This window comes from Pseudorca crassidens, chromosome 14 (assembly GCF_039906515.1).
Source record: "Pseudorca crassidens isolate mPseCra1 chromosome 14, mPseCra1.hap1, whole genome shotgun sequence".
Classification (NCBI taxonomy): domain Eukaryota; kingdom Metazoa; phylum Chordata; class Mammalia; order Artiodactyla; family Delphinidae; genus Pseudorca; species Pseudorca crassidens.
This window is the reverse complement of record NC_090309.1, coordinates 15,296,391-15,312,747: the sequence shown is the minus strand read 5'-3', so window position 1 is coordinate 15,312,747 and position 16,357 is coordinate 15,296,391. Positions and strand designations below refer to the sequence as shown.

At 39.3% G+C, this 16,357-nt stretch overlaps 1 protein-coding gene across 3 annotated transcripts in view; it reads left to right on the top strand.

The window, feature by feature from the left end:
- Positions 1 to 16,357, top strand: part of KCMF1 (potassium channel modulatory factor 1) — a 75,669-nt gene that overhangs the window by 33,147 nt on the left and 26,165 nt on the right. For all 3 annotated transcript variants that reach the window (XM_067704536.1, XM_067704537.1, XM_067704535.1), the window contains 2 exons: positions 11,807 to 11,974; positions 16,011 to 16,150. In XM_067704536.1, the coding sequence (XP_067560637.1) occupies positions 11,807 to 11,974; positions 16,011 to 16,150 (308 nt within the window). The remainder of the gene's footprint in view (positions 1 to 11,806; positions 11,975 to 16,010; positions 16,151 to 16,357) is intronic.

The following is a 16,357-nucleotide window of genomic DNA, read 5'->3' as shown; positions in this document are numbered from 1 at the left end:
AGGTCCCCTACTGCTCTTTGTACTGCATTGGCCAACTATGCAATGGGAAGGCATTCTAAACAGCAACTTCAGCCTGTTGTCAGTGCCCACTAGTACGCTGTCCACGTTGTCTGTGCAGTGCCTAGCGTACCCAGATTATACACTGTGCTTGGGAGAAGTCATTCTGTGAATGCTTAGCTTGAAACTCAGTGACTAGTTGATACTTCAGCAAGAATTAACAAGTACGGGATATAGAATCCATCTCTGGGGCCAAAAAACATTAGTTTTATTCTATAATTTCATTAGGTCAACTATTTTACCCATTTATACCTCAGTGTAAAACCAGCCATCCTGTCAACCTTCCATGCTACTGTACAAGTTGAGATGGGATTGGGGGAGTTTTGTCTGTGTTAGGTTTTCGTGGAGTTTTTAACGAAACATTTTAAACATGTAGAAAGAAAGATTTTGCAGATATGGACGAATTTCACTTTGTACCCTTTCTTGATTCCATTCTATTTCCTTCCTTTTTCTCCCTACTTCCCAGAGGCCATCACTTCTTGGAGCTGGTGTGTATCCTTTCCGTTCACATTTCAGCATGCTTTCCACATATGTATGTGTCCATAAACTCTAATTATAGAGTATCGTGTATTTTAAAATTTACATAAATGCTTCCATGTGGTTTGTATCCTTTTACAACTTGTTTTTGTGGGGACTTATACATGATAATAGCAGTTTGTTGGAGTACGATGTTCTAGAATTTCATTATGTGATTATGTCACGTATAATAGGTTGTTGATTCCCATGTCTGAAGATGTGTGTATGCCAGATTTCCTTATGTTTGAAAAGACCAAAAAAGAAAAATAAATTATATATTTGAGTCATATTGATATTCTGCTGTGATTTGAAAGAGTGAGGCCTGACATGTTTCTTGCTTACTGAAATTTTATTTTTTTTATTTTTTAAGGTTTTTTTTTTTTGTCTTTGTTTTGTTTTGGTTTTGGCTGCGTTGGGTGTTCGTTGCTGCACACGGGCCTTCTCCAGTTGCAGTGAGTGGGGGCTACTCTTTGCTACGGTGCACGGACTTCTTATTTTGGTGGCTTCTCTTGTTGCAGAGCACAGGCTTCAGTAGTTATGGTGCGTGGGCTCAGTAGTTGTGGCTCGTAGGCTCAGTAGTTGTGGCACATGGGGCTTGGTTCCTCCGCGGCATGTGGGATCTTTGCAGACCAGGGGTCGAATCCGTGTCCCCTGCACTGGTAGGTAGATTGTTAACCACTGTGCCACCAGGGAAGTCCCTGAAATTTTAAATAAAAGAGATGGTGATGTTTTTAAACATTTACCAATATAGGACATGGATTTTCAAAAAGTTAAGAGAACACTACTCTAGAATAAGAACTTAACAAAATAGTGACTTTAGGTAGAGCTGTGTTTGATCAATTATCAACCTCTGGAAATATATATATATGTATATGTAAAAACACCTGCCTTGAAAGTAATTCCTCAATCTCAGGGTTTCATTTTAGAGAAGCTATGTGGTAGGTAAAATTAAAGTCTCTCACAAAATAAAGAATTAAGGGAAGAATAATAAACATGACATTAAATGTATATCTCTATGCCATAGTAAATAAAAGTTCTAAAGACATCCATTTCTGAAACAAACAAAAAACAGATTAATTGTTGTCAGATGATCTGCTTTAGTAGGTAACCCTTCATCGTCATCACCGTTGGTCACTTCATGATGGTGCGCCCTAGGAGCAAGCTGCATAGTGCTTGTGGGCCTCAGTTTATTCATCTGTAAAAGAAGAACAACAGTTCAGTGACCAAGCCCTTAGCAGGTGCCTGAGGCAGCAAGGTCAGTTAAACACTAATTGGTTAGTGGAGATGATCTGAGGGAGAGTCTCCTATGTCATTTTTTTTTAACATCTTTATTGGGTTATAATTGCTGTACAATGGTGTGTTAGTTTCTGCTTTATAACAAAGTGAATCAGTTATACATATACATATGTTCCCATATCTCTTCCCTCTTGCGTCTCCCTCCCTCCCACCCTCCCTATCCCACCCCTCCAGGCGGTCACAGAGCACCGAGCCGATATCCCTGTGCCATGCGGCTGCTTCCCACTAGCTATCTACCTTACGTTTGTTAGTGTATATATGTCCATGACTCTCTCTCGCCTGTGTCATTTTATACCTGTTTTAAGGGCTTTAATTTTTCAGACGGATCCCAATAGGTTTGAAACGTAATGTATTTTTTACTAGTGTTCTCCTTTACAAGGCTCTGCAAAATGCTCATGTAATCACTAGATATTTTAATAAAAATTACCACCTTCTTTAAGGGCACTTGTCTTTTTGGGAGGGCTAGAGCTTTCTGCCCTTGCCCTGCAGGCCTGCCTGGAGGGTCTTTAAAACAGGGCAGGGCTTCTCTGGTGGCACAGTGGTTGAGTCCGCCTGCCGACGCAGGGGACATGGGTTTGTGCCCCGGTCCGGGAAGATCCCACATGCCGCGGAGCGGCTGGGCCCATGAGCCATGGCCGCTGAGCCTGCGCGTCCGGAGCCTGTGCTCCGCAACGGGAGAGGCCGCAACAGTGAGAGGCCCGTGTACCAAAAAAAAACAAAAAACAAAAAACAGGGCAGTGTTTCTGATTAGTGTGCATTGTTTATAGCAACTAAATGGAGTTGCACACATATTTGGAAATATTGAGATTTTAGTTTTGGCTTTTATATATGAAATTGTTAACACAATCTGTGGCTGATAAAAAACCTGCTTCCCAAGAACAGACCCTTCGTTTATACAGCTGGCAGCCAAGCTCTTTTGGGCTAATGTTGCCGAATGGGGGCTGATGCCTAGAAGTATTCGGCACAGCATTTTTGCTGACTTAATTTTCCTTTCTCCTACGGGAAACAAGTACCTGTTGTTCAGTCCCTTCTTTTTCCCCCCTACTTTCATCATTCAGTCATTCTTACATCAAGAGGTCTATTATAGACACACATTAATCCTTGTTTCCCTTCTCTCTTTTGAGCTCTTATCTAAATACTCTAGGAAAATGTCCCTTTCTCTTTTCATCCACTTCATTCAGCAGATACCCACTGAATTCCCACTTTGTCCCAGGCATTCCTTACACACCTCTTCTTCCTTCGTTTTATGTGTGAGTCAGAAAATAGCTCTAATCATGGCTGAGTGTAATAGTAGATTGAGTAATATAGAAGCTTCTCTATTTCCAGATGAGAGGTTCTGAAAGACTATTCCTAACTAAGCTTACTCATGAGCAAGTCCATTGTTACTAAGGTAGGTTTCTGTTCGCAGGCCAGGGATGCATTTCTACGAAATAAGAGCATAGAACAGTTCTTTAAAACCAAGGAAAACAGCCAGTTGTTCCAAAATGGACCAAATTTCACTACACTAAAAACTTTTAGAAATGAATTAAACTTCCCTCTGAAAAAATGCATAAGGAACTCCTTAAATATAATGTCCAACCCCTGCCTTTCTGTCCACTTTGTTGAACAGACATGAACTAGCTTGGAATCATCCACAGCCATGAAAGAAGTTTTATCGTATTTTCCAACTACCTCATGACTTTGTTGTGAGGATTAATAAAGTAATTATGAAAATGGGCGCACAATAAATAGTGATGGAAGTTGCTGCTATTACCACTGGAGTATTATAGCTCTGTGTAGCAAAGACCTTTACTCACTGCTGTATCTTGGCGCAGAATAGATAGTAGTGGAAGGATAGGTGGCTGCTCCTCATTGTTACATGTCATCAAACTTGTAGAATTCCACCTGAAAACAATAAACCGGAAGTTAGAAAGCTGAGTCCCAGTACAGAAAAGGTTGTTTTAAATGGCCAGGTAAATGTATCACAGGTTCAAGCAAGTCTGCTAAGTGTGAAGAACACACATACTACAAGATCTATTTACCAGGCTGTTCCATGTTTTCCCATAAAATTCCTCGCCATCACCCTGCCCTTGTTCTTCTGAATCGTACCCTCCCCAGGTGTATACGCTCCTTCTGATTTCTCTTTTCTCTGCCCCTAGCGTCTCTTTAACTATAGGTCTTTTCTTTTTTTTTATTTTATTTATTTTTTAAATTTTTCTATTTCTGGCTGCGTTGGGTCTTCATTGCTGCGCTCGGGCTTTCTCCAGTTGGGGCGAGCGGGGGCTACTCTTTGTTGTGGAGCACAGGCTCTAGGCGCACAGGCTCAGTAGCTGGGGCTCACGGGCTTAGTTGCTCTGCGGCATGTGGGATCTTCCTGGACGAGGGATCGAACCCCTGTCCTCTGCATTGGCAGGCGGATTCTTAACCACGGAGCCACCAGGGAAGTCCTAAAGGTCTTTTCTTTTTTTTTTTTTGCTGTACGTGGGCCTCTCACTGTTGTGGCCTCTCACTGTTGTGGCCTCTCCCGTTGCAGAGCGCAGGCTCAGCGGCCATGGCTCACGGGCCCAGCCGCTCCGCTGCATGTGGGATCTTCCCGGACCGGGGCACGAACTCGTGTCCCCTGCATCGGCAGGCGGACTCTCAACCACTGTGCCACCAGGGAAACCCATCTCCTTTTGAGTCTCTCCCTTTATCATATGGCATAGATTTTTTTTTTAATAAACGTATAGAATTACGTGTGTATTTAATTGGGGGGGGTGCGGGATTCTGCTCCTAATTCTAAAAATAATTGAGTAGGGCTTTCTTTTTTCTTTAAAAAGAAACAAACTCCTAGAGTTACTTTACCTTTGCAAGGCATGATTGATTCTATTTCCCCCAATGTTTCTTTTTTTTTTTTTTTTTGCGTTACGCGGGCCTCTCACTGCCGCGGCCTCTCCCCCTGCGGAGCACAGGCTCTGGACGTGCAGGCCCAGCGGCCATGGCTCACGGGCCCAGCCACTCCGCGGCACGTGGGATCCTCCCGGACCGGGGCACAAACCCACGACCCCTGCATCGGCAGGCGGACTCTCAACCACCGCGCCACCAGGGAAGCCCCCCAATGTTTCTTTAATAGAAGGGGGGAAAGCTTTCTACTCCTGATCTAGGCTCCCAGCTTGTGAAGCATTATAAAATTTGTCTTAGGTTCCAGCAATTTTGCTTCTAGAAATATCCATTGATCATCTTCTTTAATTCTGGCTACTTCTGCTGTTCACTGAATTATAATAGTTCATTTCTTTAACTGCTTGTGTTCATCTGAGATCCTCTTCAGAAGGTTGCATGATTCTTCAACCATCTAAATGCAAAGAGCCTCTTTGGGAATTGCCCTTATCATTGTCAAGTTATTTTAGTGGCATAGTTCTCTGTGCAGATCTTAATATTAAAATTGTTCTATAGCATGTAACACACACACATTCTTTTTTTAAAAGTCACACTTATTTAGAGATGCATAGGGCCTGAAGAGAGAATTCACTGAAGTAAAAAGAGAGCCTTCTCTCCAAATTACATGGCATCTAGAAGTCAAAATAGATTGTCAGTGGCAAAGGCTGAATAATCCCAGGGCTTCAAATTCAGGTGGATGGAGTCTCTTCCTGTTGTGTTTCTTTTCACTGTGTATCTTGACAGATAGCTTTCCCTTTGTCGACCTTCCCTTCCCACCACCTCTCTGTTCCCTACCTAAAAATTCGTTCAAATCAAAAGAAAAAGCTGTATCAACCTTTGGGTTTTTCTTTTAAAAGATATATAAATGTATATTTAATGTACACGTAATATATATATAAGTAAATAAACCTTTGTTTATTTTAGAAAATTAAGAAAGAAAAAAGACTTTACATATTATTTCGGTGGATTTTTAAACATCTGTTCCCACTAGAGGGCATTCTTTCCTTTGATTTTAGTTCATAGCTTTTATGTATTTATTTTACAGAACTGCTAAATATAAAGGTAAGTGTTGAGGGTTTGAATGTGTTCAGATATACCTATTATAGATAGGGGTTGTCAGATATACACCATTCTTTTTATGTAAGTTTCACACATGGGCGTGTCAAAATTGAGGATAAGCTGTATTTCCTAGCATTTTTGTTTGTCTTGTTAGGTGAACTTGGTCAGATGGGGAATCACAAATATCCCACCATAACTTTAAGATGTAGCTTGTGTAGATGTAGATATGGTACATATATACAATGGAATATTAGCCATAAAGAAAGAATCAAATAATGCCATTTGCAGCAACATGGATAGACCTAGAGATAATCATACTACGCGGAGTACGTCAGAAAGAGAAAGACAAATACCATATATCACTTATATGTGGAATCTAAAATACGACACAAACGAACTTATCTCCAAAATGGAAGCAGACTCACTCACAGGTACAGAGAACAGGCTTGTGGTTGCCAAGAGGGTGGGGGCGGGGATGAATCAGGAGTTTGGGGTTAGCAGATGCAAACTGTTATATATAGGATGGGTAAACAACAAGGTCCTACTTGTATAGCAACAAGGTCCTACTGTATAGCACTATGTTCAATATCCTGTGATAAACCATAATGGAAAAGAATATGAAAAAGACTGCATACCTGTATAACTGAATCACTTTTCTGTACAGCAGAAATTAACACAACCTTGTAAATCAACTATACTTCAATAAAATTTAAAAAAAAAAAGATGTAGCTTGTGCTAGTTGCCATGTTACAAAGTAGTGACTGTCCGAATTTGTTTATGACAATATGGCTAAAGCTAGATTATTCAAGGATGAGTTGCGTATTTTATTATTTGGTTAACTCAGTTTTTGCAGGGTGTATATAGTATAGAGTAACTGAAACCTAACATTTTTTAAATCCAGGAGATCTCAGTGCTAACACATAGTGGTTCTCCAGCCTTGCCTCTCAAGGCGATATTTTATTTGACAATATTTGAATTCTTGTTTCTATTATAAATGATATTTTTCTATAGGAACTTTTTTTTAACATCTTTATTGGAGTATAATTGCTTTACGATGTTGTGTTTCTGCTGTATAACAAAGTTAATTAGCTATATGTATACATATATCCCCACACCCCCTCCCTCTTGCATAGGAACTTTAGTTCTTAGCATCTTAAATATATCTTATTGTTATCTCACCAGAAGGAACTTCATTCTTCCTATCAAGGAATTGATCGTTTTACATATGCCACGTATATGTTCTGTTTCAGATTTTCCTGAGTCTCCTGGTACCAGGTAGAACATTGTTATTAACCAAGCGACTGTGCATTGAAGAGCTGGCTTGTTTTCCCTGATAGGAAAGCACCTGTAGTAGACACAAAGGGAGCACATTTTGTTAGTCTGTGTTATAGAGTGAATTCGGACAGGTATACTTGGAAGAGGTTCTGTTTTGAGTGAGAAATCTGGGGTTCTTTTCAAAGCTACATGAGATTTAGTAATTTCGAGTTGGGGCAGAGGGAGACCGGGTTACTGTTGGGAAACTGTGGCAAAGCCTATGCATGCTTCTGTGCTTCTATTCAGAGACTTCGAGCTACTGTCGAGAGGTGGTATGGAATCGTCTCTAAAGTGAGATATTGACTAAAGCTTATGATGACAGATTAGAAGTATTAAATTGGCAGAGCTGTTACAATGAGAAGGAGTAGCAGGTTGTCTGGAAAATTATATGTGATAAAATATTTTTACTTCCGACTTCTTATTCATAGTACACTCTTCACCAAAACAAATACTCTATAACATACTTGCTGCTATAGATTATTATTAAAGTTACTCTTACTTATGTTGTAAGAAACCCTGCCGAGAACTTACCTAATATAATGTTTAATGGTCAGACTGAAATATATATTTGTGTTTGAAATAATGACCTTGAATCACAAAAGTTGTTAAATGTCTTTTTTGGGTGGGGGGAGAGGCACATGACTTGCGGGACATGACTTAGTTCCCCCACCAGGGATTGAACCCGCGCCCACAGCAGTGAAAGCACGGAGTCCTAACCACTGGACCGCCAGGGACTTCCCCCAAAACATACATTTTAGAAATGATTCCATCAAAAATAGTTAATAGGGCTTCCCTGGTGGCGCAGTGGTTGAGAGTCCGGCCTGCTGATGCGGGGGACACGGGTTCGTGCCCCGGTCCGGCAAGATCCCACATGCCGCGGAGCCTGCGCGTCCGGAGCCTGTGCTCCGCAACGGGAGAGGCCGCGGCAGTGAGAGGCCTGGGTACCGCAAAAAAAAAAAGTTAGTAATTTTTTAAAAGAACCTCAGTTTCTTAAAGGGCTAACAGTTACTGAACTCCAGCTGGATTGTAGGTGAAGCCTGACACCACTCGACATCCTCACCCCTTAGGAGAGCATTTAGATTTAGATAGCTTCGAATTTTATCAGCCAAGTAGAACAGGCAAGGGACAGGCATCATCAGCATGTCCCTACTGAAACTGATGCAGTGTTTGGCAATATCACCATCCCCAGTCGCCTTAAGCTTTGTTCATTTATACTTGTCGGTGGGCATCCCCACCACAGAAAGAAAAGTGGGGCCCGCAGAGTAATGGTGGATGGGACATGCCGAAAAGTTAGTGTTCAAAACTGAGCTTGCCTTTCAGGCACCTCTTTAGCTCAGTTCACACTACATTTTGTTTGACAAAGTTATTGTACCCTGTTACATTAAACTTTCATTTGTGAATCTGAATAGATACTTACCCCTTTTCAGTACCTTCAGTGCTGTGCTAAAAGCATTGTCATGCTTGGAAGCTATTTTGAATAGGCAGATTTTGAAGTATTCCATCTTTTTGCCCACCATCTTTTCAGTGAAGCTTTCTTTGTCCACACTATTTATCCTGTTTTGCTTTATTTTTCTCCATGGCACCTATCTTCCAACTTGCTTTATAACTTAGTTTGGTTGTATGCCTGTCTTCACCCACTCTTTTAGGCTATCATTCATTCTTTTTTAATTCATTCTATAATGGACGGTTGATGGCCCTTTGGGTTGTTAACAGCCTTTTTTTTTTTTCTTTCCAGTTGCCAAAACTGCTTTGAACATTCTTTTGCATTCTTCTGGTGCTCCTGGGCAAAAGTTTCCCCAGGGAATAGATTTAAGAGTGAAATTGCAGTCACAGTAATTGTACATGTTTAACTTGACTAGAATATGAACAAAATTTGCAAAGTAGTTGTGCAGATATGTGTTCCCACTAGCAGCGTCGAAGAGTTTCTGTTGCCCCTTGTCTTCTCTAGCACTTGATATCAACAGACTTCCAAGCTTTTGCCAGATTGGTAGATGTAAAATGATAGCTCATGATGGTTTTATTTGCACTTTTTTGGTGACTAATGAGATGAGAGTCTTTTCATATATTTATTGGTCAGTTGTGTTTGTTGTTCTTTGTAGTGCCCATTGAGGTCTTTGCCCATTTTTCTGTTGGATGTTGGTCATTTTTTACTGATATGTGAGAGTTCCTTAATGTATTCCTTACTTCTGTCTGTCACGTATGTTGTATTTATCACCAGTTTCTGGGCGTTGTCTCTTCTGTCACTCTAGGGTATTAAAAGTGAAGGAAAAGTCTTAATTTTAACGTGGTTGAATATATCTTTTTATGGTTTGGGCGTGTGTGTGTGTGTGTGTGTGTGTAAGAAATTGTTTCCTACTCTGAGCTCATAAAAATATTCCCTACATTGTCTTCAGAGATTTTTTCACTTTCCTTTCACGTTTGTCTTTAAACCATTTGGAACTGGTTCTTGTGTGTAGGATCTGTGAAAGAGATCCAATTTTATTTTCCCCATATATGGGTGATCACCTGTCCTAGGACCATTTATTGTCTACTCTCTCCTTTCCCCACTGATCTCTAGTGACCTTACTGTCATGAAACAGATTTCAACATGTGTGCATCTGTTTGGGGGCTTTCTATAATGTTCCTTTGGTCAGTTTGTCTGTCTCTATGCCAATGCCATTCTATCTTTATCACTGTAGCTTTATAGTAGCTCTTGATATGTTAAGCAAATCCCTGCATCTTGTTATTCTTCAGGAATATCTTGGCTATTCTTGACCCTTTGCAAATTGTGTAAAAATTTGAGTCAGCTTATCATGTTCCACAAAAAATTCTTTTGTGATTTTTTTTTATTAGAATTGTATTGAATCCACAGATCAATTTGGGGAGAATGATATTTTATTATGTTGAACCTTCTAGTCAGTGAACCTGGTATTTTTATTTTTTTAAAGCTCTTTGTCTTTGAACACATTTTTACTAATTTACTTCATAAAGGGCTGCATATCTTTGGTTGGCTTTTTTAAATTTATTTATTTTATTTTTATTATTTTTGGTTTCGTTGGGTCTCAGTTGCGGCATGCGGAATCTTCGTTGCAGCGTGCGGGCTTCTCTCCAGTTGCAGCACGCAGGCTTAGCTTCCCCATGGCGTGTGAGATCATAGTTCCCTGACCAGGGATTGCACCTGCGTCCCCTGCATTGGTAGGTGGATTCTTAACCACTGGACCACCAGGGAAGTCCCCTTTCGTTAGCTTTATTCATAGGCACTTTTCAGAAATGCTACTACAAATGACATAACGTTTTTATTGTGGTAAAATATGCACAGCATATCATTTTAACCCTTTTTGCAGGTACAATTCAGTGGCATTAGTACATTCCCATTGTTGTGCAACTATCACCACTGTCCATCTCTAGAATTTTTTTATCATCCCAAACTGAAACCCATTAAACAATACTCCCCATTCTCCCTTCCACCCAGCCTCTGGTAACTAACCACTGTTCTACTTTGGTTTGTTGGGTTTTTTTTTGGGGGGGGGGTTTGTTTTTTCTGTGAATTTGACTAATCTGAGTACCTCATATAAGTGGAATCATAAGTGGCATTTTAAAAATATACCAGTATTTGTCTTTTTTGAGTGAAGAAATCAGTGTTTTATTAAATTGGTTTTTGTATTTAGCTAACTTGCTTAAAATATTAATTTCAATAATTTAGCTGGGGTTTTCTGTATAAACAAGCATATCACATGTGAATAAAAGGCTTTCCTACTATTAATTAAACCTGCCTATTGAGTTTTAAATTTTAATTAATTTTTTGTATACCTAGATAGTTCATTTTCAAATCTGTTGGTCGCCTCTTCAAGCTCTTCTTTATTTCTTTTAAACTGTTAAGTGTTATTTGATATTCGATTCTGTTATAAACTGTTTGCCATTCTGATTCTGCTGTTTCTGCTACTTTCTGATGGTGTTTTGTTTTTTGTTGGTATTTTGTGTATGAGCTGTCATTCCTTCAAATTTTATTTCTGCCAGCTGCCTGGTGGCAGTACTAATTTAGGACCACTTTAAATTAAATTCTTGACCTGAGAACCATTTGGGAGTCTGAATTTGGGCTCTCCACTTATAAGAAGTCTGGACTGGTTTGTAGTTATAACTTTTCAGGGTTTTGTTGTTGTTGTTGTTGTTTTGTGCCTGGGGAGAGGGGGGTTTCACGGGTAAGTTTTGTAATTCCCTAGGGAGGGTTTCTAGCTCACCCATATACTGAGGGTATATTAGGGTCTCAGCTTTATGAGGAGTTGCCTGTTCAGACACCCCGCCGTGGCAGACCTTGGTCTTTGCTTCCTGTGTCTGTCCTGCAATGCTGTGAAAATTTAAGCTCAGATTTTTCCAAATAGATGCCCACTTCTTGAGTGATTCCATTTAACCATTCCTCTTTCACTTGGGTTTTACCCTCTTGCTAGTTCATCAAGGCATTTAAAACGTTTCTCTGCATTTTTTGAAACATTTTAAGTTATTTCCATTAGGAATGTAAATCAGGGGAACAAATCCACCATGTAGTTGGAAATTCCTATATCATTTTACTGTGTTGTTTTTAGTCATTTTGGAAAGGAAATCTGGGATTAAATGCATATTTTTTTATTTATAAAATTGAAATGGAGAGTGGCCTTTTACGGCTGCTGATTAATGATATTTCTTTTTTTTATAGGTGTCAGCTGTGATGCATGTTTAAAAGGAAATTTTCGAGGTCGCAGATATAAGTGTTTAATTTGCTACGATTACGATCTTTGTGCATCTTGTTATGAAAGTGGTGCAACAACAACAAGGCATACAACTGACCACCCAATGCAGTGCATATTAACAAGGGTAGATTTTGGTACGTATTTAATTAAAATTTTAATGAATTATCATTTAGAACTTTGTGTGTATGTGTATGAAGAAGTAAAGGCAAAATGTTCTAAAACTGTCCCCAGTAGCGTACATGAGGCTCCAAATTCATTAAAAATAACATGAGTCTTACTTTTATATTCTAAGTAATTTTTCCTCTTATAGTTTATTTATGAAAGCCATTCAGAAATAAATACAACCGGCAAGGTATGAAACGGAAGAGTGCCTCAGTAAAGAAGGAATAAAGTTTAAACTGACCGTTCTTGCTAACAATACACAAGTCTTCTTGCTCTGGTTATCAGGAAGCAGATTATTTCTACAGTTGATTAGAAGGCACTGTCAATTCATAAGAAAAGCTTTAAATGTTTCATGCTGTAATTTCTTACTAGTCAACACTTGTTATTATCTGATTATAGCCATCCTAGTGGGTGTGAAGGTGAAGTGGTGGTATCTCACGTGGTTTTGATTTGCATTTCTCTGATGGCTAGTGATGTTGACCATCTTTTCTAGTGCTGATTAGCCATTTGTGGATCTGCTTTGGAGAAATGTCTATTCAGATCCTTTGCCCATTTTTTAATTGGGTAATGTGTCCTTTATTATTGACTTTTAATAGTTCTTTGTGTATTCTATATACAAGTTCCTTACAGATAAATGACTTGCAGAAATTTTCTCCTATTCTGTGGGTTGTCTTTTCACTTTCTTGATGGTACGCTTTGAAGCACATAAGTTTTAATTTTGATGGTGTCTAGTTTATCTGTTTCTTTCCTTTGTTGTGCTTTTAGTGTCATATCTAGGAAACTATTGCCTAATCCAAGATCATAAAGACTTAAAATTATGTTTTCGTCAAAGGGTTTTATAATTTTAGTATTTACATTTAGATCTTTGATCCATTTTGAGTTAATTTTTGTGTGTGGAATGAGGTAGAGTTCCAACTTCATTCTTTGGCATGTGAATATCCGGTTGTCCCAGCGTCATTTGTTGAAAAGACTATTTTCTACCCAATGAATTGTCTTGGCATTACTGTTGCAAATCGGTTGACCAGAGGGAAAGGGGAAATTGGGGTGTGTTGGTCAAAGAGTACAAAGTTTTGTTATGCAAGATGAATAAGTTCCAGAGATCTAATGTATAGCATGGTGACCATACTTAACGATATTGTATTGTATAGTGGAAATTTTCAAAGAGGAGATCTTAAATTAAATCTTCTCAACACACACACACACACACACACACACAAAATGGTAACTATGTAGAGGTAATAGAGATGTTAATTAGCTTGATTGTGGTGATCTTTTCACAGTGTATACATATGTGAAAACATATTTATACCATAAATATATACAATTTTTATATGTCAAAGATAGTAAAGCTGTTAAAAAAGAAAAATCAGTTGACCATAAATGTCAGTTTTAATTTCTGGACTCTCAATCTGTTCCGTTGATTTATATGCCTATATACCAGTACCACAGTGTCTCAATTATGTAGTAAGCTTTGAAATCAAAAAGTATGCGTCTTCAAGCTTTGTTCTTTTTGAAAGTTGTTTTGGGTATTCTAGATCCCTTGAATTTCATGTGAATTTTAGGATCAACTTGTCAAGTTTCTGCGAAGGAGCCAACTGGGATTTTGGTAGGAATTGTTTTGTACCTGTAGATCAGTTTGGAGAGCAATGTTATTAAGTCTGCCAACCCATGAATGCGGGGTATCTTTCTGTTTATTTAGGCTATCTTTCTGTTTATTTAAGTCATCTTTCATTTCTTTCAGCAAAATTTTGTAGCTATCAGAGGATAAGTTTCACACTTCTTTCATTAAGTGTATTCCTAAATATTTTATTCTTTTTGCTTTTGTAAATGGAATTTTTTAAAATTTTTATTTTGGATTGTCCATTGCAAATTACAGAAAAAGAATAGGTTTTTATATATAGATCTTGTATCCTGTAATGCTACTGAACTTGTTTATGAGTTCTGATAGTTTTTTAGTGGATTCGTTAGGATTTTCTATATACAGCAGGGGTCCCCACAGCTACTGGAACCCGGCCTCACAGCAGGAGATGAGCGGCGGGTGAGCAAGCGAAGCTTCACCTGTATTTACAGACAGTCCCCATCGCTCACATTACTGCCTGTCAGATCAGCGGCAGCATTAGGTTCTCACAGGAGCGGGAACCCTACTGTGAACTGCACATGCAAGGTATCTAGGTTGCACGCTCCTTATGAGAATCTAACACATCATCTGAGGGCAGCTGAGGCGGTGATGCCAGTGCTGGGGAGCGGCTGCAAATACAGATTATCATTAGCAGAGAGGTTTCACTGCACAGAGATCATAATAAATCAATTGCTTGCAGACTCATATCAAAACCCTATCAGTGGGCTTCCCTGGTGGTGCGGTGGTTGAGAGTCCGCCTGCCGATGCAGGGGACACGGGTTCGTGCCCCAGTCCGGGAAGATGCCGCGGAGCAGCTGGGCCCGTGAGCCATGGCCGCTGAGCCTGCGCGTCCGGAGCCTGTGCTCCGCAACGGGAGGGGCCACAACAGTGAGAGGCCCGCGTACCGCGCAAAAAAAAAAAAAAAAACAACCCTGTCAGTGAGTGGCAAGTGGTGAAACAAGCTCAGAGCTCCCACTGATTCTGCATTATGATGAGTTGTATAATTATTTCAATATATGTTACAATGTAATAATAATAGAAATAAAGTGCATAATAAATGTAATGTGCTTGAATCATCCCAAAGCCATACCCCACCCCCACCCCGCCCGCATCCATGGAAACTGGTCCCTGGTGCCAAAAAGGTTGGGGTTTGCTGATATACAGGGTCACGTCATCTGCTAATAGAGATAGTTTTACTTCTTCCTTTCCATCTCGATGCCTTTCCTTTCATTTTCTTGCCTAATTACTCTGGTTAGATCCTCCAGTAAAATATTGAATAGAAATGGCAAGAGTGGACATTCTTGTCTTGTTCCTGGTCTTAGGCGGGAGGCATCCAGTCTTCCACCAGTAAGTATGATGTTAGCTCTGGGTTTTTTGTAGATGCCCTTTATCAGGTAAGAAAGTTCTCTTCTTTTTTTTTTTATGTTTGTCTCCACCTACCCCAAATTCACTTGGCAAGTCTTATGCATATAATAAATGGTCAATATATATGTAATGGGTAAATATTTTTAAGATAGTCTTAATTTCCCTAAAAATGAATGTGCACGAATCTACCATGTAGTAAACACTTTCTTTCATTTTCTCTTCTCACAAAAACGATCATATCCTCTTAAAGTAGGTATTTGTTTCATGTTAAATAATGAGATCTTTGTAATGAAGTGACATAACATACTAAGTGTACTTTCAATTGCATTTCCTTTTGTGCTCCTGATAGAGAAAAATAGACTTATTCCTTGGCATGTGTTAATCAGGCAAACAGATTATTCCCACAGACTCTCACTAATTGGTCAGTTCTTCAGTAACCAAGTTGGGCAGAGTACGTTGTGGTAGTTCCCCATTCAAGTTAGCATTTATAATAACTGAATGCTTAGGGTCCTTCCTGCTATATGAATGGTATGTTCTGTAGATAAATAGCTGCATCTAGGAGTTAGCATATTGATCATTGTCATCTGTTCTTTCCCTCTGAGCACTTGTGTTCTTGTATGTGATATATCCTGCTGATTCTTTGTATTGACATTGGTGTTGCCACAGTATATACAGAGATAAAGAAAAAAATAAATTACGATAAAATTAGAACCAGATGTGAAATTAGAGATGTTTCAAAATTAAATGAAGGGATATAAAGCTGTTTGCTTGCTTTTCTCTTAAGGCTGTAGTAGCAAGTAGAGAAGGAATTTGGGAAGAGTGACATAGAGTCCTTGGGAGAATAAGGATGTTACAGAGGTAAACAGAGAGGTACCTAAGCACTCCTTGACAAAGTGAGGCTGTTGGTGGAGATTTCAGGCACCCTGGGTTTTTTTACGTTATTGTACCACATGGTTACATTTTCATATATTTTTTAAAAAACGAATAATAATTATTTCTCAATGCAGTTCCACTCTGTTTTTCAGATTTGTACTATGGTGGGGAAGCTTTCTCTGTAGAGCAGCCACAGTCTTTTACTTGTCCCTATTGTGGAAAAATGGGCTATACGGAGACATCTCTTCAAGAACATGTTACTTCTGAACATGCAGAAACATCAACAGAAGTGGTAAGTGAAGCAGCCTTGTGTCTAAATGATATGGTAAAGTATATTATTTCTAACATAAATAAAGCCATGTCACTATCATCTACCTCCTGTTAAGTGTACTGTTACTGTTTGTGTGATAACTGTTAAATTATCTTCAAACAGCAAATTTTACGCATCCTAGGAGGGAGGCTGCACGTGTACAAGATGATGCCCCCTATTTGTCCACAC